Consider the following 24,435-nt stretch of genomic DNA (forward strand, 5'->3'; position numbering starts at 1 on the left):
CAGAGACCCCAGATTTATGAGTTTGTTTTGGAAGGCAATTTGGGAGAACATTGGCACGCGGTTGCAGTTCTCGTCATCGTTCCACTTGCAGACTGACCGGCAATCTGAGATTGCCAATTCAGTGATTTTAGATTTATTGAAGTCTTGTATCTCGCATCAGAAGACTCAATGAGAAAAGAACTTACCTTTGGTGGAATTTGCCTACAATAACACGATACACTCTTCGACGGGGAAGATGCCATGTGAGATTGTTGAAACTGCTGCGAAGGTTCCATCCTTCCTGAGCACGAAAGATTAGAAATTTGAAGCGGATGAATATTCGCGAGATTTGGATACGGCTTTTGCCAAGGTTCGCGAGACTTTGCAGGAGTCTCAAGAACGACAGAAAAAGGCAGCGGATCGCCATCGTCGCGACTGGAAACTGAAGGAGGATGATTGGGTGCTCTTACTTTTGAGAAGGCACGCCTAAGAAAGAAACAGGGAAAGGAGAGGCTTTTTCCAAAGCTTAGTATGTGATACTACGGACCTTTCCAGATTACTGACAAGATAAATGATGTCTCCTTCCGATTGAAACTGCCAGATACTTGGAGGATTCACAATGCATTGCATGTGAGTCTCTTGAACCCTGTTAAGGGTGATGTGCCTGATGATGGGGAGCCTGATGAGCGACCCAAAGTGGAAGAAAACGAGGAGATCCTTGTTCCTGAACAGATTTTGGCACATAATGATACGAAGAAAGGTAAAGTCCGAAGGCGGTTCTTGGTTAAGTTCAAGAACTTTCCTGCATTTGATGCGAAGTGGATGGAGGAGGAGGACCTAGCAGATACTCCTCGGATTGTGAAACTTTACCTCGATGTTTTGGTTTAGCATAGTCTACTCCAAACGGAACCCAGAATTCAGCTTGGCCGGAGATATGGTGCAGTGGGATGCACAAGAGGGGAGTCACTCCACTCCTTTGTCAACAGATGCCTCGATTTTGATACTAAAGTCACTGATGTCTCTTTGAGCTTCAGGGATACTGAGAGCTGACAGTATTCTGCTGGATGACTTTATGAAATGGAATTCCTGATTATGATACTGATTTGTTCTTGACTTCTTGTGAGTGCAGGAACTGGTAGACGAAATGACTGCAGCATTTTGGTCTACTTGATCTCGAATAGACATGGTTGCATAGTCACAAGGGACGCATTCCAGGACGGGGGAACGGGGGACGGGGGACGGGGCTGAAATGGATTTTTAGTGTAAAAAAGAGAGCGGGACGTCAAGTGGGGACGGAAAAGTGGGGACGGGAAGCCCGAAAAAGGGCGTCCCCTGTTACTATGCATGGTTGCAATAGGGGTTAGTCAATCGGACATCGATGAGGTCCCGATTGGACCTAGATGTGATTGCTAGCTACATTGCCGATAAATCATGGTCTAAGATCCGAATGAATGTTGAATGTCATGTGATGTCCTGTGATGTCTGGTGATGTCCTGTGATGTCGTGTGATGTGACTGTCGATTTTGTACATGTGCTAGATGTGTGTTCCTAGTACGTAGGTACTAACAGTCAGTGTCTGCTAAGACGGTTTATGGCTTTTGTCGGTTTTGCAGGCGTATCGCGGTCGATTACAATGCTTTCAAGAGGGGGGTATGTCACAAAGTGATGACGTGGCGGACAACAGAAACCCTAATTTCTGCCAGAAACCCTAAAATTCCTGCAAACCCTAATTTTTGCCAGAAACCCTAAATTCCGGAAATCGCGGAGGCGGATTATTAAAAAAAAAATAATATTTTTTTTTTTTTTGGAAAATGATGAGTGACGCGAATTTTGCTTTTGCTTTAAAAAAAAAAAAAAGAGAGAAGACTCTCTAAGAGAGAGAGAGAACTGATGCTTTTGATTTTAAAAGCTTTTGGGGCTGTGCTTTTGGGCATCCCTTGTAACCTTTAAATTAGTGGTGAGGGCCTCACTTCTCAGAGCATCTAGACGCAGAGTCTGAGAGTGAAACCCTAACCGCTCTCTTGTACTTTGATGATTGATTAATATAAAAAGAAATACCGAAAAGGGCGCTAGTCTTTGGGGCCAATATCTCTAGGCACGGAACTCCGCCGGGCTAGTGCAAATCTATTGTGATCTGTGAATTGTTTTGAAGTGGTTATTTGGTGTTGTCGCGGTTGATTCTTGACTTGGAGTGTCCAAGTCTGTTACAGAAACCCTAATTCTATTGAAATTCTAACCCTAAAATCAAAAACCCTAATTTTGTCCGAAACCCTAACCCTAAAATAAAAAACCCTAATTTTGCCCGAAATCCAATCCTAAAATTAGAAACCCTAATTCTGTCCAAAACCCTAATTCTGTTGAAACCCTAATCCTAAAATCAAAAAATTTTGCCCAAAACCCTAATTCTGTTGAAACCCTAACCCTAAAATCAAAAACCCTAATTTTGCCCTAACCCTAACCCTAAGTCTGATTTGCTAACGCGGCGGACTGACATGTTACCTGCTGTACGGACACCAGTGCGATTTACGAAAAGCTGGGCAGTTTTTTGGCATTGCTTCTGCTTTTGGGTGTGCTGTTTTTGATTTCAGCTTTTGGTATTGCTTTTCCACGCAATGGGAAAAGAGAGAGCCTTTTTACTTTATTTCATTTAAGAGAGAGAGAGAGAGAGAGAGAGAGAGAGAGAGAGAGAGAGAGAGAGAGAGAGAGAGAGAGAGAGAAGAAGAAAAGCCTCTTTGCTTTATTAAAAGAAAGAGAGTGCGAACTTTTGCTTTATTTTTCAAAGCTTTTACTTAAGCTTTGATTTTCAGCTTTTGGGGCTCTGCTTTTGGCAACCCTTGTATTGTTTAAATAAGTGGGTAGGCCTCTCACAACTCAGAGCATCTGGACGCAGAGTCTGAGTGTGAGCGCCTGCCCGCACTTTTGTACTTTGAACACAAATTAATACTAAAAGAAATACCGAAAGGGATGCCAATCTTTGGGGCCAATATCTTTAGGCACGGAACTCCACCAGGCCAGTGTCGAATCAATTGTGAACTGTTCTGAAGTGGTTATTTGTGCTGTCGTGGTAGATTCTTGACTTGGAGTGTCCAAGTCTGTTATAGTGGTATCAGAGCACGGCCGATTTCTCTTCTAGGGGAAATCCGATCCCTAAATTCTTTTTCCGCGGCACCTATGGCTTCGGGCAAAGATCAGTTGACTCCCTCTGCATATGGAGATGCGAGAAGGGATTCCGGCAAGGAGTATGGCCTGCCTCGGCCTACTTAGGCGGAGCGTCGAGAGATGGAGCGTCGTCAATTGATCGGCGATGTAACAAAGATGATGCTCAATTTTGCGAAGGACCCAAAATTTGCAAAATATATGAGCGAGACTTCTTTTCAGGAAGTGCATGCGCAGTGGCAGAAAACCACAACACCACCCCCAAAACCCGCCCTCAAGAAACCTTCTGCTCACAAGAAATATTCAGAGAAGGAATTAGAAGAGGTGGTTGATGCACGGATTGCTCAGCTTTTTGACGCGCAAAACAAAGCTAAAAAGCACGGCAAAAAGCAGAAGAAAGGCACTGACTTCCCAGGCTATTTGGGTCGTACGTCGACATTTGAAAAGGCAAAGAAAGAGAAGAAGCGTGTTTGATTTGAAGAAGTACCCAGTTCTTCTTCTTCTTCTTCTTCTGACAGTTCTTCTAGCTCATCTGACTCGAGCGAAGAAGACCGAAAAGGCAAAAAGCGAAGCAAGAAACAACGCTTCGGAAAGGGCAAGAAAAAGACAAAGAAGTCTAAATCTCGCCCCGTGAGCGACAGTTCTACAGAGGACTCGTCTACAGACAGTTCAGACTCTGATGACAACAACTTTTATGCAAAGAAGAACTTTTACAAAGCCAACCAGTATGACTTTTTGGAAGACAAAAGCAAGAAAGTCCGAGAGTTTAAAGAAGTTGGACAGTCAATTAAATTTGACACGTTCTTGGGATATAGAGATGCTTCGAAGGCTTTGTCTTTTGTACAACAGTTTGACATCGCTTTCGTGGGAGGACGTTACTCAGAGCACTCTAAGATTCAGAGAGGTGCCTCTTACTTTAAGGGGAATGCTCGAACTTGGTGGTCCACGCTTCTATTAAGCAAGACTGCCCCAGTTAAATGGCTGAAATTCAAGAGACTTTTTATTTCTTCTTGGCTGATTCGAGAGTATGAATGCGATATACGAACTGCTTGGAACCATCTTCGGATGACCAAGAAGGATACAATGGACGCTTATTGCGAGAGATTCTGGAGCTTTTTTCTATCCGCCTCTTCATTTAAGAAGATCTCGTTCAAGGAACAGATTCAGCGGTTTACCTTGGGTCTACCTACAGAGATCCGAGATCACTGCTTGGAACAGAAGTCAGCTTCTGTTCAGGAGTTGATGAGTCATGTGAAACGGGGTTCTGCGGAGAAAGAGCAACTCAAAAAAGAAAGATGCACGACCCAAGCTTACTTCTCAGGAGCGTGCTCGGTACATGAGGGAAGGGAAGTGCTTTGGACCACCTACAGAGATCCGAGATCACTGCTTGGAACAGAAGTCAGCTTCTATTCAGGAGTTGATGAGTCATGTGAAACGGGGTTCTGCGGAGAAAGAGCAACTCAAAAAAGAAAGATGCACGACCCAAGCTTACTTCTCAGGAGCGTGCTCGGTACATGAGGGAAGGGAAGTGCTTTGGATGCGGGGAAACTGGATATATCTCTGACTCGTTGCTGCTGCTCGCACCCCCACCCCCTGTTGCCATCGCTGCCCCCCCCCCCCTTCGTCCCCCCTCCTTCGCTGCTCTCCCCCCTCCCCCCGCGCTGCCCCCCTGCCTGCCCTCTCGCGTCGAGCATTCTTGCCCGCCCCCTGCGCGATCTCCCAGTCCGTTGCCACACCCGCTGCCTTTCGCCAGCCACGTCCGTTGCCCACTCCTTCCCCGTTGCCCGTCGCCAGCCCCCCCTCTTCCTGCTCGTCTCGCTGCCTGTCCACTGTCCCCCGCAACCCTTTCCGCTTACCGCCCCCTTTGCCGCGCCCGCCTTCCTGCATTTTACCTTTAGCCATTGCCCCCACCCCCCCCCGCTTCATTTTATTTTATTTTCGACCTCTCCTGCTTGTCGGGCCTCGCCAACATCCTTGACGTGCTCGGTCCTGCAGGAGTTTCCCTCTTCGACATTTCTCTGCCTTTCTTCACAGCAGCAGATACAGATGGAGGCTCATGCTCCGCCACAGAGGAACTCCAATGAAGTCCCCTCACCCGACCCCGCTGAGCCCACCATTCGACTTGCTCTTTCACCGACAGAGCAAGCGAGCCTAGCCGCAGAGGTAGAGCGCCTGCAGGCGACTTCTGTCATCTGCAAGATTCTCGGCACCAAACCTAGCAGATGAGAGCTGCGTGATCTACTCCAGGCCTGTCTTCTCGCAGAGGTGGGCAAGATCTTGGACGTTCAGATCCTCGGACGAGGCTACTACCAGATCTGCCACGTGACACATCCCAGCCCTATGTGTCCGTGGACAAGCTACACCACAGCAGGGTTCAGTCAGTTTAGATTAGCAGTGATCTGGCACTTTTGTGAGTCTATTCGTAGACCGTGCATGCCCAGTCACTTAGCATAGATGCATATCCTCCGGTTGCACACATCATGATCATCGGAATTCCCATTAGAATCCATTAGCATCAGTTAGGGGAATTTTCCAGTGCATTTAGCCTATTTTCCTAATTATTGGTATTTTCACTTATTATTTTTAAGTGACTTTCCAACAAAAGTAGGTAGGACAATTTTGCTAAGTTAATATATAAGCAAACCCAAGTTAGCACTTTCTGGCAGAAGAGGCAGCAGGAGCACCTTGCTCAACGGGCAACTTCTCTGCAAGACCAACCCCTGCGACTACTTTGGCGACAGAAGACCTAGCGTTTTTGCATCAGTTCAGCCTTGGCGATTTGTGCACAGCAGATCAGCCCCGGCGTCATCACGACACGGCAGATCAGCCTAGCGTTTTTGCATTTGCAGAACCCCGGCGACAGAAGGACCAATTTCAGCCCTAGCGTTTTTGGATGTCAGCAGCAAATTAAGACCGGCATTATTCACCTAAAGTGTAGCAGATTCAGCCCGTAAAGACCATCAGTTTTCAGCCCTAAGAAACCTCAATTTTCAGCCAAGAAAACGCAGCCAAAACAGTCATTTTCAGCCACCAAAACAGTCCCGAAATTCAGCGATTAGAAGATCTCAGATTTCAGCCATCGTCGTCGTCGTCGTCGGCATAGGCCAAGTTGCATAGTCCATTGCATACGCATTGTACACCTTTGTGCAATCAAAGAATAGACCACTCTCGCCAACGAGAGTGGGGCCTTCGGAGGAGGGTTTTACAATCTCTCGGGTGTCGTATCTCTTCTCTCTCCTTCTCTCAGTCTCATTCACTTGCACGCACAATCCACTCACTTTGTTCATGACCACAACACTCTACAAGACGGAAAGCTCTCTCTTTCCCTAAAGAACTAAAAGGAACCTTGAGCAATAAAGATCACTAATCTTGAGAAAATACAACATTCATTCCGCTGCACCTAACAAGATCGAGTTTGAGACCTCCGAGATGGCGTCCAAGGTCATCGCCATGAGCCCTTTGACCATCCGAGCAGTTCGAGCCCACTTTCGACAGTGGAGACATTGTTTTGACCTTGGTTCAGATGTTTTGGTAGAGGAGGCAGACATTTCCATCTCCATCTGCTTTCCTGGTTTGCGACGGGAGTACTTACCACTTTTATCCAGGATAGGCTCAGTGATTGGGACTGTCCTGGAGACACCTCGCACGGCAGCCTCAGTAGCTACCAAGGCGGTCGGCATTCCCTCAGTTCGCGTTCTGGTTAGGGATACTCACTCTCTCCCGAAGGTCATCCTTCTTCCGCGGGTGAGTGGGGGTTGGTTTAGATAGAGCGTGGAGTATTCGGCCCTCCCGAATCAGTGCTTCATTTGTTGATAGATGGGCCATCTCGCGAAGGCCTGTCCACGGAGGAGGCCCCGACCTACATCACAGGCCCAGCCTGCAAGGGTTGGCCAGCAGCCACAAGCAGAGACACAGAGCACAGAGGCAGAGCCACCCTTCGAGCCTGGGGCTCCAGCGGAGGAGGGATGGCAGCAGGTCCGCGGTCGACGACGGCAGGGGCCACAACGACAGCCTGGCTCTCAGGGTGGTCCAGCGGCACCTGCCCAGCAGCAGTGGGTTCCCACGGGGAACCGCTTCGGTCCTCTTGAGTAGGACGAGGTCCCTTCTCAAGAGTGGCCCCCCAAAAGTGGGATTTTGAAATTTGAAATTTGAAAGGCCCCCCCAAAAGTGGGATTTTGAAATTTGAAATTCCCCCCAAAAGGGTGCTTTTGAATTTGAAACCCCCCCCCAAAAAAAGTGGGCGCTTAAATTTTTTTGAAATTTGAATGGCTGCAGCCCCGCCCCCTGCCCGCGTCCCATCCGAGATGGTCACCGGGGACCCGCGTCCCGGGACCCGTCCCCTGCCCTGTCCCATGTGAGGGACGTCCCCACGTCCCAAAAACGGGTCCCCGTCTGCGTCCCGGCGTCCCCGCATAAAAGGGCCGCGTCCCCCCGTCCCCTGTTTCTATGACAGACGTCTCCATTTGCAACAGTCCCTCGAGGTCTGACGAGCTTCAACATTTGGCGTCGATGGGACTTCTTTGACTACGAGTTTACACGCTTTCTCAGCGATTCCTCTGCAAACCATGAGGCAGCGTGCTTCAAGGTTCATGTTCTGTTCCTTGCAGCTAGGGGGATAGAGGCCTTGGACTCAGCGGTTGGCTTCTCTTTTCCCCTATGCGGCAGGGACCAGACTGAGTGGACTCTCGATTTAGTGTTGGAGTGGCTCCAGACACAGGCCCTAGAGTTCTCTCACCACATGGGAGACCTAGGAGTTACAGACATGCTTCAGACTCTGTGGCCATTGGCCAAGTTTGCTGTGACCTCTCCAGATGTAGCAGGATGTAGACACATTGCGGTTCACTTCTTTGCTGATACGTAGTGCCCGCCATGCTATGTACACATTCATGAGGACTCTTGGACAGAGGAGGTTGCTTTACGCACGGCTCAGTCTACTTGGGCTTGGGCCAGGCACTCTTTGCAGTCACGCCTATCTAGAGGACGCTTGGATGCGGATTACTCCCCATCCAAGCCAGCCTCGAAGATAGCACGTTTAGCTGCTGCGGCAATATCTGTTCTCTCTCTCACCATGAGAATCGTCTCATGGAACGTGCAGGGATTTGGTGCGCCCCAGTTTTCACTTTCTCGATTGCGTCAGGAGCTTCAGTGTCTCCTTGTGGGAGGAGAGATTGATCTACTTATGCTACGGGAGCATCATCTGTGTGAGAGCCGCATTAGACGATGTGGTCAGCTCTTGCGTGGACGATATGATACTTTTTGGTCAGCTGCTTTTGGACCTGGAGGCATCCAGGGTGGGGTATGTATGACTATTGCAGAGTCTCTACAACAGGCCATTGTGGGTAGAGGGATTATTGTGCCAGGTAGGGCTCAGTGGATCACTATGCAGGTTCAGGGTTGCCTTGTGGGCTTCCTGAACATATATGCGCCCAATGTGGCGAGTGCACGAGCAGAGTTTTGGTCACAAATTGTTGAGTCTCTGCCGCAAGCAGAGCAGTGGTGCATTGGGGGTGACTTCAACATGTTGGAGGACCCTTTTGACAGGATTGGTGGTAGCCACGCTACTGTGTAGGGAGTTGAGCTTGCAGCTTGAGAGAGGTTTTGTATGACTCTGAGGGTTTCGGATGTGTAGCAGCACTCTAGCTTTGTGAAGCGCGCAGACAGCCTGGCCTTCTCTCGTTGGAACCGCAGAGTGGGAGGAGTGAATCTATTGCGGATAGATCGCTTCTACACTAGTGACTTTTTCAGCCACTTGGGTGGGACAGTTGGCATTCTGACAGGGACTTCCTTCTCGGACCATGCACCAGTGATCCTCACAGTGGCAGATAGGCAGAGGCGGGGGAGCACGATGCTTCGCATCCCTGAGAGGGTCTTGCTGGACTTTGCACTCAGAGAGCGAGTGGAGGCTCTTGCAGGATTCTCCTGCTGACAGAGTGGCCTCAGGACTAGCTCAGCTTAGTCGTTTCTTTCTCGAGGAGTCCTTGGCTCGCCTGGTTGCAGCGAGAGAGGAGGAGCATCGTCTCAGACGGGGGGCGTTGCTTCCTTGCAGAGATGCAAGAGCATCATCCATACAGTCCTTGGTTGGAGGAGCAGTTACAGCAGGCTCGCCAGGAGCTTGTTAGCATAGAGGAGTGGCGCCATGAGTTTGCTTTCCATCGATATGCATCTCAATGGACGCAGGTGGGTGACAGAGTGACTGGTGCTTTCTTCGAGGCAATGGGACCTCGGCATATGCATGCCAAGGTTAGTCAGTTGAGGAGGCCCGACGGGTCAGTTGCTTCTGAGCCAAAGGACATGCGTGCAGTTGCTACTGACTTTTACCGTGAGTTAATATTTGCAGAGCCTCAGGATGCATGTACGGAGCAGGTGTGGGCACAGATGCCTTGCCTTGTGACTGAGGAGATGCGTTAGAGACCTGAGCTGCCACTTCAGCTTGAGGAGTTGCACACGGCTCTTAGTGCACTCCCCCGTGGTAGCTGTCCAGGTGAGGATGGCTTGACTCCCAGTTTTTTCTTGGAGTACTGGGACTTGCTTGGCCCATATCTCTGTAGTCCTTTCCAGTACATCTTGCACACGAAGAGATTCCTGATAGCATGAGTGAGAGTTTGATCTACCTCATTCCCAAGGAGGGTGGCTCCTTGGATGAGATTCGACAGTGGCGCCCCATCACCATCCTCAACTCAGCCTACAAAATTCTTGCCAAGGCTCTGAGTTTGAGGATCCAGCCACTTCTAGAGAGCCTTATACATGGGACTCAGACTGGTTTTGTCAAGGAATGTAGTATTCTTGTCAACATCTTTACTTTTTGGGAGGCTTCTGCCCTAACGAGGCTCCATGGTGAGGATCTGGTGATTCTTCTTCTCGATTTTGAGAATGCCTACGACAGAGTTGACTGGGACTTTCTGGAGAGCACTCTACGCAGGATGGGCTTTTCAGATGCTTGGATCAGAGGGGTGTCAGCTTTGTACAGACGAGCACACAGTTAGGTACTTTTGTCAGGAGGTAGAGGTGATCGTTTCATGCTCAAACGTTCGGTCAGACAGGGCTGCCCTCTTGCCCCCTTCCTCTTTCTGTTCTATGCTGAGGCGATGAGAAGGTTGGTTTGCGGGGCTTAGCACTTCCTATTCGGGGAGATGAGCTACTGGACGCTGAGTTTCCTGACGACTCAGCCTTGTACTTGGATGGCCAGGAGGCCAACCTTCACAGGTGTGAGCAGGCTCTTGAGACCTTCTGTTGTGCATCTGGCGCACTGATCAAATGGAGAAAGACAGTGGCTTTCTCGGTTGGTAGTGCTCCTAAGCCCGATTGGATGCCAGGTGAGGGTTTTAGGTGGATTCCCCCAGGGACTGCAGTTCGGTACTTGGACTGTCAGGTTGGTCTGGAGGCCACGGCCGGAGGTAGTTTGAGTGGCACCCGGACGGGATGTTGCCATTACACCGAGCATTGGCAAACTTCGTTTGTAATGACAGTGGTTTTTGGGGCACGCGGAGTTTTACGTCATTGCCTTGGAAGGTTGAGATGTTCTACTCGAGATCCCTTGGTACCACAAGAACAACACCGTGGTTGACTACCTGGCCGAGAATGCGACTTTGACAATTGAAGGGCTCAAAGATTGTACTTGATGAACTTCAGTTTCTTTACTCATTTTTTTTGGGAGAGAACTGAACGATGAAGGTCGAATATGTTTTGACGTGAACAAAAGAACGCCAAGATTTTCTCCACTCATGCCGATTGCTTTTCAGAGGGCCTACCAGGTGAGTTACCACCTGCTCATCCTAAAGATCATACCATTGATCTGATTCGTGGAAGCACACCACTGAACCGGCCACCTTACCGTGTGAGCCGAGCACAGAATGAAGAGATTATGAACCAAGTGGAAGACCTCTTGGAAAAGGGTCTTGTCCAACCTAGTACTTCACCGTATTGCTCTCCAGTGTTGTTGGTTTTGAAGAAAGACGGATCTTGGAGAATGTGCATCGATTATAGAGCTCTCAACAAAATCATCATCAAGAACAAATTTCCAATTCCTAGGATCGATGATATACTCGACAGATTACAGGGATCCTCGTGCTTTAGCAGGATTGATTTGAAGAGTGGATATCATCAGATCAGAATCGCGCCGGGAGATGTCTACAAACCAGCCTTTTGGACGACTTTTGGGTTATTTGAGTTTTTGGTGATGCCTTTTGGTCTAACCAATGCTCCGGCGACATTTAACCGGATGATGGACATGACTTTCTTTGACAATATCATTGTTTTCTCCAAGAATGAGGTAGAACATAGAGATCATCTGCTTCAGGTCTTTCAGGCATTACGAGATCACAAGTTAGTGATTAATGCAAAGAAAAGTGAATTTTTCCTACCGGAGATACACTTTTTTGGACACATTGTGTCAGCAGCAGGAGTGCAGATGGATCCCGCCAAGATAGAGATTATCCGTGATTGGCCCGATTTGAAGAATGTCCATGAAGTTAGAAGCTTCTTGGGATTGTGTTCGTACTATAGGCGGTTCATTCGAAAGTTTGCAGAGGTTGCTTCCCCTTTGCATATCTTGACACAGACCTTTCTCGTGGGGACCCATAGAGGTGACTGTCTTTCAGACTTTGAAAGAGAAATTGACTACGGGACCAGTTTTGACTTTGTCGGACTTGCAGAAGTCATTAGAAGTATATTGTGATGCTTGTGGTCGTAGTCTCGGTGCGGTCTTAATGCAAGAAGACCATGTCATTGCTTACGAGAGCCGATCGTTCTCAAGGTCAGAAATGACAGCACAGATTTATGAGTGTAGCAGGCTACAGTGTCACTTTCATAGGACACACAATTAGTACGGTTGGTCTAGGTTGGTTCACACTGGACGGACTCTCTGGGCTGGGCAGTGACACGTGGCAGTAGAGATACGGATTGGTCTAGTGGACATCGTGGCAAGGTCACCACATGGCTGACATTTATGAGCCGTTGGTGGCTCTTTATGGTGGTACATGTGAGTAGTAGTTGTTGGGTCAGGATCATCGTCTTCTTTTACATCTGGTCCAACGTAGTCGTTTAGAGTGAGTCTACACAGAGCACGTCTTCACCATCCCAGCACATCTGAGCCTCGACACCCCATTGTACCCGAGAGTCCTGGGCTGGAGCTGAGTGTGCTGCCATGCCAGAGCCTGTATCAGTTCTTTGAGATAGTCGAGTCATTTGTTGTGGTCTATTGTTGCTGTTGTGTCTCTGTGAGCTCAGTTGTTGTCTATTGTTTCCTGTTTTCAGCCTGTTTTGAGTGAGATTGTCACGCACATTGCACTAAGGAGCACCTACTGTAGAGAGCACGACACACTATCTGCGCTACATGTGCTCTCATTTTGGTGATCAACCAGCCCCCCCTCGCCCCTACCCACCCCCTTCCACTACTCGCCCCTATCTAGACTCCCTCGCCCCTACCCTTTCCCCTCTCGCCCCTATCTAGTTCCCCCCCCCCACGCCCCTATCTAGTGCAAATTCCCCCCCCCCCCCCCCCCCCCCCCCCCCCCTCAACCTCACCCCCGGCTTGTCTGCAGGAACTATTCAAATAAGGTCAAGCTGGAGATGGTCAACAAACAAAGGGGAAGAACAACTTTTTTGTAATCTGATCACAGCAGAGCCTTTTGGCTGATTCCTTGTGGCTTTCAAGTATTCACTTGGTTGCCATTCCGTTGCTGTTAATGTTTTTCGTTCTGTCATCGCGATGGAGCTTCACCTTATTTGCGGAGTTACTCGAGCTTATGATCTTCCTCTTTTCGAGACGAGTGCAAGGTTCACCTGCAAGTATGGACCAGGTCATTTTCCTCTTACTATGGTGAGAGACGATAAAGATGTGCTGGATTCAAACTGAGAATATCTCTTTGCAGTGGAGCCTCATTCTGTTTTGCTAATTAAGATTCTTCGACTATGCAATCATATTGGGTTCCTGCCTATTCGAAGGCTTAAGGCGTTTGCAAGCAGTGCAATGTTTTTAACTCCACTTTTTGAGGCATGTAAGGTCATGGTTGGGCCTAGCACCTACTTCACGAAAAATATACGGATGCAGTACCTAGTGGTTTTTTTTTCACATTTTTTTCAATATTCCTCTCACCGGGACGGTGAGCGGTCTTGTGGCGGGCAACCTGTAGCAAGCTACAGTGTCACTTTCACAAAACACACAGTTAGTACAGTTGGTCTAGGCTGGTTCACACTGGACGGACTCTTTGGGCTGACGGACTCTCTGGGCTGGGCAGTGACACGTGGCAATAGAGATACGGACTTGTCTAGTAGACATCGTGGCCAGGTCACCACATGGCTGACATTTATGAGCCGTTGCTGGCTCTTTATGGTGGTACATGTGAGTAGTAGCTGTTGGGTCAGGATCATCGTCTTCTTTTACATATGGTCCAACATAGTCGTTTAGAGTTAGTCTATACACAGAGCACGTCTTCACCATCCTGGCACATCTGAGCCTCAACACCCCATTGTAACTGAGAGTCCTGGGCTGGAGCTTAGTGTGTTGCCACGCTAGAGTCTGTATCAGCTCTTTGAGATAGTCGAGTCATTTGTTGTGGTCTATTGTTGCTGTTGTGTCTCTGCGAGCTCAGTCGCCTGTTTTGAGTGAGATTGTCATGCACATTGCACTGAGGAGCACCCACTGTAGAGAGCACGACACACTATCTGCGCTACAATGAGAAAGAGCTTTTGGCGGTTATCCATGCTCTTACTCAGTGGCGGCATTACGTACTCGGAGCGGATTTTATTGTCTTTACAGACCATCAGAGTTTGCGCTACTTCTTGTCACAGAAGCAGCTATCTCAAAAGCAGATGCGGTGGGCGAACATCTTGTCACAGTTTCACTTCCAGATTGTCCATGTTCAGGGACAGAAGAATGTGGTGGTAGATGCTTTGTCTTGGAAGCCGTTGGTTCTGGCTATTTCCGCGATACATCATAGGAACTTCGAGGATATGGTCGGTCAGTATGCCACATAACAGATTTTGCAGATTTATTCAGTTGAATACAGAAAGGGGAGATAGTAGCGGACTATTCCATTTGGGATGGCTACTTGATGAAGAAAACCATGTTGTGCGTTACACAGCCGTTGTGGGAAAAGGTTCTAACGGAATGCCACTGTCTGCCTTTTACGGGTCACCGCGGCATTGCTACCGCCATGAAAGGGGTATGAGACACAGGCGAGGAGGGGGGAATGTTAGCAGCAAGCTAACACGGACACTATTTTTCGGAGTTCTCTTTGTAAAACATTTATTATTTTGATAAATTGGAAATATTGTAACTCTTATTTTCTTCGATAAACTCTATAATTAATGAGCCGGGGCTACAAGCTTCCAGATTGTATCAGCTAGTCATTACCCAGCTTTGGTAGAACTCTAGATTATTAGTTTTGACCACCCAAAAATCTTGGCTAAGGTATAAAACCCAATTTTTGTAAGTTTTATCTTTTGGCCGAGACTCTAGGAGGATGTGGACGAGTTTGTGCGCAGTTGCTTGGTATGCCAGAAGGTCAAATTTGATAGGCATAATTGTTACAGCCTTTACCCATACCCACCCACCCCTCGGAAAATATTGCAATGGATTTCATCTCCCGAGAACACAGCGTGGGCATGATTGTTTATTGCCCAGGTCTTCAGATTATCGTCGCATGCCTGAGACGATTGTCTGCGACAGGACCCCAGGTTCACGAGTTTGTTTCAGACGGTTATTTGGGAGAACATAAGCACGCGGTTGTAGTTCTCGTCATCGTTCCACTGACGGGCAATCAAAGAATGCTAATTGAGTGAAACATGATTAACTCTTTGATGGGGAAGGTGCCATTTGCTACGAAGGTTTCACCCTTCCTTAGTACGAAAGATAAGATTTTTCTTTGAAGTCTACCAGTTCACGAGGGACTTGGTTCGGAAGGCTTTGCAGAAATTTCAGGAAAGACAGAAAAAGGCAGCAGATCGCCCTCATCGCGATTTGAAATTGAAGGAGAATGATTGGGTGCTCTTACATTATGGGAAGGCACGCTCGAGAAAGAAAACAAAAGGGAAAGGAGCGGCTTCTTTGTAAGCTTAGCATGACATAGTGTGGACCTTTCCAGGTTTTCCGAAAAGATAAATGATATCTCCTTTGGACTGAAGCTGCCAGAATACTTGGAGGATTTACATTGTTTTTCAGGTGAGTCTCTTGAAGCCTTTTGAAGGCGATGTGCCTGTTGATGAATAACCCGAAATAGACGAAAACGAGCAGATACTCGTTCCAGAACGGACATTGGCACAGAAAGAAAGAAAGAAGGTAAAGTGAATTGACGGTGCTTGGATTAGTTCAAGACCTACTTCGCCTTGGATGCGAAGCGAATGGAGGAGGAAGACCTAGCGGATATTCCTCGGAATGAGAATCTTTACCTTGAAGCTTTTGATTTAGCATAGTCTATTCCAAATGGAACCAGAATTCAGCTTGGCCGGAGATCTGGTGTAGTGGGTTTGCAGAAGAGGTGAGTTACTCCGCTCCTTTGCCAACAGATGCCTCGTTTTTTTTCGAATACTAGAGTCATTGATGTCTCTTTGAGCTTCAGGGATACTGAGAGTTGACAGTATTCTGCTGGATGACTATACGAAATGGAATTCTTGAATATGAAACTGATTTGTTCTTGATTTTTTTAAAAATGCAGGAACTGATAGACGAAATGACTGCAACATTTTGGTCTAATTGATCTCGAATAGACATGGTTGCAATAGGGGTTAGTCAATCGGTCATCGATGAGGTCCCGACAGGATCTAGATGCGATTGCTAGCTACATTGCCGATAAATCATGGTCAAATATCCGAATGAATGTTGAATGTCATGTGATGTCCTGTGATATCCTGTGATGTCGTGTGATGTGACTGTCGATTGGTACATGCGCTAGATGTGTGTTCCTAGTATGTAGGTACTAACAGTTAGTGTCTGCTAAGACGGTTTATGGCCTCTGTCTGTTTTGCAAGCGTAATCAAGGGCGATTACAATGCTTTCAAGAGGGGGTATGTCACAAAGTGATGACGTGGTTGCCCAAAACCCTAATTCTGTTGAAACCTTAAAATCAAAAACCCTAATTTTGTCCGAAATCCTAATTTTGCTGAAACCCTAACCCTAAAATTAGAAACCCTAATTTTGTCCTAACCCTAACCCTAACTAACCCTAACCTTGATTTGTTGACGTGGCGGGTTGACATGTGGCCTGTTGTACGGACGCCAACGCGATTTACGGAAAGCTAGGCACATTTTTGGCATTGCTTTTGCTTTTGCGTAGGCTGTTTTTGATTTCAGCTTTTGGCATTGCTTTTCCACGCAATGGGAAAAGAGAGAAAGCCTCTTTGCTTTATTTGATTAGAGAGAGAGAGAGAGAGAGAGAGAGAGAGAGAGAGAGAGAGAGAGAGAGAGAGAGAGAGAGAGAGAGAACTTTTGCTTTATTTTTCAAAGCGTTTACTTAAGCTTTTGATTTTTAGCTTTTGGGGCTCTGCTTTTGGCAACCCTTGTACTCTTTAAATAAGTGGGTAGGCCTCTCACAACTCAGAGCATCTGGATGCATAGTCTGAGTGTGAGCGCCTGCCTGCACTCTTGTACTTTGAACACATATTAATACAAATAGAAATACCGAAAGGGGCGCCAGTCTTTGGGGCCAATATCTCTAGGCACGGGACTCCGCCGGGGGCCAATGTCGAATCAATTGTGCATGCCCTCCACAAAACCCCAATCCTCTATTAAAAGCCTCCCTAAATCCTCATAATGCACATCTTTACATACAAGCATTTTGGTAGTCTACACAAATCCAAACTCTTTAAACATATGCACAAAACAGTGAATAGGCAAACACCAACTCAAGCCCACAGACCTAGAAGCTTTAGAATATTACAAGGAGTTTTGGACATCTATGATTGTTCTGGTCGGACACAACCTCATAAGAGGTGTTTCTTCAAACCTTTAATCAACACTTGCTTTTAAGTTCGTGGAGACTGTGTCAACAGTATCCCTTTGAAGGGAGAGACAGAATGAAAAAATTACAGTCCTAACCAAAGTGTCAAATGTTGATGGCAAGAACCCATACTGTTCGATTTGAACTTCATATGGTTTTTCAGGCTGTTGCTGTTTTTATTAGCCAAAGCTTTAACTGCCAGCTAAAGATACTGTTTTGCTGCTTGCAGGTCAATTCAAAGAGACCAGCCCAAGAATCTCCTGCAGCTGAACACGCAAGCAAGCAATTAAAAAGCTCAAGTGATCGCAGAGGTTGTGGTGAAGACGGTCTGTCTGCTGAAGTTTCAGGCGGTGTGTTCCGTAGCTGAGTAGGCAAGCAACTGGGAAAAAGTCAGGATTTTTTGTACTTGCTTCAGCCTTATTGTTGTGTTTGGCTTGCAGATGGCTTGTCTATGTGTATCCAATTCTTTCAAATAAAGTGTTGCGTCTCACCAATCGGCAGTCTAGTGTGCTTAGAAGAGGGAGATGACACAACACCTAAAAGCCAGATTTCTTGTCCACCTGCCCCATAGAAATGAGATGGAAGGAGGTGTAGCTCCATACCTTTTAGAAGAAAATTGAAACTCGTTCGAACTTCGACCTGCAATACTGAATGCTTGGAGTAATGGCTTGTTTTATGTGTGCATTCACGGTGGTCCTAAGCAATTTGTGTCTCTTCGTTGGTGGTGTTAAGAGTTCTGCGCATGCAAACCTTGAGGTCAACCGGGCCTCTTCATGTCTAGAATGTTTTGTGTGTGGGGGCGTAATAATAAGTGATAGGGTGAAGGATGGGGTATGTTGATGGTTATCTGTTACTTGTGATTTGCAGATGAGAGTTTTGTGTGTAGCGTCACATAAAGAGGTTATTGTGCACACACATTTCTATTCGCTGCTTTCTTTGTGGAGGGCATTTATCATAATCCAGGATCGATAAGTGTTTTATGTGAAGAATGAAAATTCTCTCGAAGGATGAATGAGAGCTGCAGCAAAGCATATTTGGCATGAGTCTACTGTTGGCACAGAGATTACACAAGTTTGCGCATGCGCTTGTTTTCATTGAGATTAACGGTGTATTCCTTGCATTATATGGAAACTGCTAGTGAGAGCCTTGTGACAACTCAACTCTCTTGGAACACTTTACATGGTGGGAGTTACACTGTCCTATGTGGTATGCTTGCTTTTGATTTGGTAAGGACCTTGAGCAAGCCTTAAAGCTACATTGGAGTTGCTTGCACCATTATGTTTTGTTTTTGATTGGTGAGGATCTTGAGCAAGCCTTAACTCACCTTGGAGTACCTTGCATTATTTCTACTGTTCAATGCTTAATAATTGCATTGTGGAGATATCAAGCTAAACGGGATGGATGCCTTCTTGCCTATAATTTTTGTCAGTACTCGGTAGTGAATATGAGGATCTTTTACAAAATGATAACATGTGTGAACTTAATTAATCTGGTTTACTTACCCAATAGTGACTATCAATGTCATATGTACCGCTTGCCAAATATGGTGCATTTATGTTGTGCTTTTCATGCAAGTCATGCAGAGATTTTGTCACTTTTGAGCATTGAGCATAAAGAAAAAGGATTTAGCCTCTATTTGTGTGCTTTCTTGTGCACACGGGCGGACACTCTCCAGCTCTGTTCTCCATCCATTTAGATGGTGATGGAAGCTTCATTGTCAATAAAGAGTTGGGATTGGCAAGCATAAGTACCAATTAAAATGGTGTGGGGTGGGTACTACATAGATTTTTTGGACGTGTTTGTAGCGGCCATTGATTGAGGAGATGGAGGGCCTATGGCTTGCAATTTTGCGTACTTTGATTGTACATGTGGGGAGTATGCTTACCTACAAAAATATCGGAACTTAGTATACGGGAATCTCATATTAATTTTGATGATAAGTTTGTTTGGTGGTGCAATAGGCTTAGCTACTCTACGCGCTGTGATAAAGCATGTTCGGTGTACATATATATAATATGATCTTGCAAATACTATTTATAGGCGGTTGCAATTGTTCTTGCGGATTTTATTGTTTGCGAACATGGCTAGTGGTGCAAAGTTAAGTAAGCACAAGTTCTGTGCTTGGAGGATAGTATGAAGGTTGAATATTGAGGAGAGTAATATAGGTCATTCACTTTCAGAAGGTACAAGCCTTGTGAGCAGGCGTCCTAAAAAGAAAAAGCAGGCCGTTGTGTTATTCAAAATCAATCTTTGTTAAACACAAGGTCAAAATGCTAGTTGCAAGAGGAATGTAAGGAAGGAGTAGCTAGTGAGGCACATACAATTAGAAAATTGAATTTGAAATGATAACAAAGAATTCTAGAATTGTGGAAAAGCTTTGAGGGTGAGAGTCTCTACAAAAGACCAAACAACAAAAAGAACTAAGAAACTACCCCACAAGTAGGAATGTAGAGTTGCACAGGTGCTACTCGTTCGTGCATTGCATGCCATAAAGACAAACAAATCCAAGGCATACGTGACCAAGACAGAGATATTTGAGAGATGAGATAAAATAAGGCTCGTCCCCACAACTCTTCCCTTAAGCCTTTAAAACACCCTCAAGAATAGGAGGCCATCAAACCCTTGCGCACGGTGGTTTTCTATCAGCTGCAGTGCTTGGTTGAAGGCTTGGGGGGGCCATAGTGAGAGTCGTATGTGGGATAGGGGGCTGCTCCGCGTATGGAGTGCATCCTGGAGCCAGATCTGTTTCCACGGAAGGGGAGCACCTGGTTGCTCCTCCTCTCACCCTGGGTGTTTGGTGGTGCTTCAAACGACTTATTTTTGTTGGCAGGATTAGCGGCTCCCTGACTTCTTCGTGAAGCTGAATCGCTCGCTCGTTTGGGCTGTGAGGCATGCTCGTTCGAGCCCTTTCGGCATGCAAGGCAAGGTGTGGTAGGATTTGCCCTACATGGTGGCACCAGAGGTGTGGGTGAGCTCCCCTTGCAGCTCGAGTTCGTGGTGGTGGTTCTTTGGTCTTCTACTGATCTGATGGCGCGTGGCTCGCCGAAAAAGCCTGAAGCTGCTGGTGCTTTGTTCGAGGTGATGGAGCTGGATGCTCCCCTTTCATGCGGATCTATTTAGGAAGTTCGGTTCTTGTCTGCTCTGGTTGGTATGGTCAACATTATGGAGATTCTACTCGGGTCATGAAGCTGTCTGTGGTAGGGACAACTTCCTAGTGGCAACCTTGGGCACTTTCTCCGGATCGACGTCTTCTCCTAGTATGCCCTGTTCTAGCAGGCCTTTGTGGTCTTATATTGGTTCTTTTCTATATGTACGGGTATTGGGTGGTATTGGGTCCTTGTAAAACCCTCAATTATGGCTGAGTTGGTATGTCAGATGTAAGTGTCTATGGTATGGTGGGCTCTCATGGCACCTAATGCGCATGAGACTTTTGTCTGTGGTGTTTAATCCAATTCCAACTCACCTATTGGTGAGCAGTGCAAAAGAAAAAAGGATGCTTCCTAAATAGTCTTTCTTGGGACATTACAGTGAGCAACGCAACGATCGAGCAAAATATATCATCAATCATGCACAATTTTCAAGACCAAAAAATAAGATACAGGTTTCACATAAACCATGATCAGATTTATACCCAACATGTGTAGCTTTTTCTTTTGCCTTGCTTTGGTCACGTGAGAGGATACATGGTTTGATGGAGCAACAATCTTTGGATGGGTGGTTGCTTTATCACAATGTGAACAATTCCTATTGTTGTGAAGGCACCTTGTGTCCTAAGCATGCTCCTCCCTTTGATGGTCCACCATCCTTGTTGCTGCAAGCTTCATTTCTTGTCGTGAAAAAAGTTGTTGATATTCTCCACAATAGGCCTTCAAAATAGTAAAAGTTTGGTCGCATGTATGAGGCAAAATTACTTGAGTAGCATAACCAACTCATCTTCTTCATCTCCCTAAGTATAAAAATTCTTTAGACTATTGATAAGGCTAGACGGGCCGTTTCCTTTTAAAGATAGACCATAAGATTGCAATTTTAAACTTCACAAATTGTCCTTGGCTCATGCTCCAAACATCCTCTCTAGGGTTTGCCAAGCTTGAAGAGGTTGTGCAAGTCTTACGTATGTATGCCGGGAGTGGAAACTGTCGTCAAGAAATATGATAAACATTTATGAGGCATTCTCATCTTTTGATTGGGAAAGGTATGTAGATATTTTAGTAGCTACATTCTCCCCTTGTTATTACTAATTTTACTACTCTCCCAAGGGTTTTCTTCATAGTACCCCTTACCTTTGGATGACATGTCTAAATTCTCGTTTCCCATTGTGTGTGTGAGGGAAGATCTTACAAAAATGTCCTCTTGTTATTTTCAGATCTCTCTACAACATAGGAAACATAATGCATCCCCCAATATGTAGATTTAAACATATATTTTGTAGAGAATACCCTCAATTGGTTGATGCTCTAAGTGTGGCACTTTAATTGAGTTGAAACTTTGAGTGATCCCCTCCATCCCAACTTGGAAAATGATATGATTCTATGGTACAATTAAAGAATGAGGATGATTTTTGACCGCCAACCTAGGCTTTCATCCCCCTTACGAATTTATGCTACCATCCAAATCTTGATCCAAGAAGTAGATCATAAAACTTCTTGTGTATAGACTTCTCAAAACCTCAAGTATGATGAAATGTGGGTTATGTATGACATTGTGCGATGCATGCAAAATTAACCTTTAAATAGATAGTGCAAAAGAATCATTTTGTGTCGTGTTTGGCATTTGGTCATGTAAATCATTGTTAATTTGTTTTCGTTTAATAAATTCCATGGCATGGCTCTATAAGGTGTTGGTAACGATTTTGTCCTTGATGTAATTTCTACCGAGACTGTTGGCTTTGGCACCATCTATTCTCTTTAGTCATTCTTGATCAAGCAAGGTTTTCTTGCATAGAATCTTTGCACCAACAGTGGAGGCTTTTACTAGTGCAGAATAGCCATTATCACTAACACCAATGCAAAGGAGATTGGATCAACATGATGCATTGGTGTTTGACATCATTTCTTTGACATATATGAGATCTCTTGTGCCTCCCATAAATACTTGTAAATTGTGAGAACCTAAGCACAAAATATGCATGGTCTCTCTTTAAACAGATTTGTAAATAGCACATTGGAGCTTCATTCAAGCAATGCCTCATATAGGCTAGCCATGCTCTTATATGTAAAACCCCTTGCCATGTGTGCATCTCCTAGACTAGGAGACCTCCTACTATGTATTCATGTAGGCTCCAAGTCTCTATGCTCTTAGTCATAGGATTTGTGTCCTAACATTACTCCTTCTACGCGAAAAATCTCTTCCAAAGAGCACAAATATTTTCCCAAGTGAAAAGATAGACGTGAGGAAGGGTGTCTTGATTGGCACGATTATTGCCTGATGATCCAAACCCTAGCCTATTCATTATCACAACCATGAACTGGACTGTATCAAACCGCAGCCTATTCGTTATCACAGCCATGAATTGATGATCCAAACCCTAGCCTATTCATTATTACAGCCATGAACTGGACTCTATCAAAGCACAAGAAATATAAAGGCCACAAATGGAGCCCTATATTTGCTCACACATCGAACACGATTGCCAAAGTTCACTTCCCTTAACACTAGTTTGGTACCAAAAAGAACACTTTAGAATCCCTTTTTCATGAATTTAAATACAAGGGTACATGAAATTTAGAAAATATCTCAAGAAATGGTTTTGCGTAATTATAAAATGTTAGCCAAAGTACTTATAAAAATTGTAATCCCCCCTTACACAACCTCGATAATAAGTACACTCCTGAAAAGCACATACACAAAATAACAGTTGATGTTTCACTAAAACTCATACCCTAGTCTTAAAAGAAAAATGAGCAGGGTGCATACATTAATCCATGGTAACTAGTTATATCTGTGCTTCACATTTTTGCAACTCTCATGTGAACAAAAATTTCTTTGTGACTATAATTAAATGTAGAAATTGGTGTGGGTCAAATATGCAACATTTGTGAAAACAATTAACGAGCACATAAAACATCTAGTTCATCTAAAGTTTCATTGTCTTATGCGGCATATATGCTAGATCTACCACTGCATTAGTTAAGGTGATACTATTTGTTGGTTATGCAAGCTACATTTGTTGATTTATGTCATATCCTAAAAACTCCACATGTTGAAATTTCTATTTTTTTATTTATCAAAGATTAACCTTAAAATAAATTGCACTTTTGGATTTGTTCATTCAGCTCATTTATTTGTATTCAAATATCTATATGAAAACTTTCATTGGTTTTTCAGCAATGGTCACCTTTCAAGAAATTAAGCACTTAAAAATTTTCTTATATGAGCTTAAATTAGAAGATGATTGTGATTTTGAAAAATTAGAAGATGCTTGTGAGTTTGAAACCTTGAAAAATGCTTAGTTGATGGGTGTTGGCCTATAGATACATTATAGACCTTAAGTTTTGTACCATAGACTCATCATATTAATGCAAGAGGCTTTGAAAGCCCAAAATTTTTCTCTTTGTGTCTAACCTTTTCAAGATTTGGTTTTTCTAATTATAACAAAAAACTAGTCTAAGAACTAAGTTATGAAGCTCGAGTTCTTGTTATAATAAGTTTTTCCCTATACAAAAACCTTGCATTCTATACAAAACCTCATTTTCATGAGAAGTTATATTCTATTTATAAAAATTTTGTTAAAATTGCACTGAACTTTTACGATTTTTCATCTTAAAACTTGTCACCATAATCTAATATGTATAATTATGACAAGTTGCTAAAAGAACAAGACACTTTAGTGTCTCAGGACACGTGTCCAATTACAGAACTAGTATTAAATATGCTTTGGTCTCAGAGCACGTTTCCCACAGAAGTGTTAAATCCTTGTAGCAGCCATGTCCCAAAATCCCATCAAAGAATGGTAGTGGAGGTAAGCTACCGCATAGTTTTGAATGATGGTTTAACTTCCTAAGCTCAAAGTGTCTAATTAAGGGAAAAAAAGCTGGCCCACATCCATAAAAGCTTCACCTTCTTTTCTAAAAGAGTTTTAGAAATACAAGAGCTTCTAATGGAATCCACCAAAACTTTGCAATATCTAAAAAGCTCAACATTCTTAGACACCAAGTAATTAGTGGCATATTTACCATCTGACAAGGAGTCAAAACGGATAAGTTAGGGTCTTTGGGGACAAGGGGGTCCTAAGGATACACCAAGAGCAAGTGTGTAAGTAGGCTTGATGGCTAACTAGGCATGTTAGGTGTGATTGCAACACACAGGGATAAAAGTACCAAGATTAGCCATGGATTGCAACAAGTAGCTAAGAATCCAGCCTCGAGCAA

General features: G+C 45.2%; 1 protein-coding gene across 1 annotated transcript in view; it reads left to right on the top strand.

Annotated features, from left to right (window-relative positions):
- The window catches only part of LOC147429373 (DET1 complexing ubiquitin ligase), a 35,746-nt gene extending 17,994 nt beyond the window's left edge, over window positions 1-17,752 (top strand). The window contains exons 6-7 of the mRNA XM_086495681.1: window positions 17,298-17,418; window positions 17,509-17,752. Coding sequence (XP_086351807.1) covers window positions 17,298-17,418; window positions 17,509-17,639 — 252 coding nt within the window. The 3' untranslated portion in view covers window positions 17,640-17,752. The remainder of the gene's footprint in view (window positions 1-17,297; window positions 17,419-17,508) is intronic.
- Window positions 17,753-24,435: the final 6,683 nt, after the last annotated feature.

This window comes from Adiantum capillus-veneris, chromosome 22, assembly GCF_014529385.1.
Source record: "Adiantum capillus-veneris isolate H3 chromosome 22, ASM1452938v2, whole genome shotgun sequence".
NCBI classification, from domain to species: Eukaryota; Viridiplantae; Streptophyta; class Polypodiopsida; order Polypodiales; family Pteridaceae; genus Adiantum; species Adiantum capillus-veneris.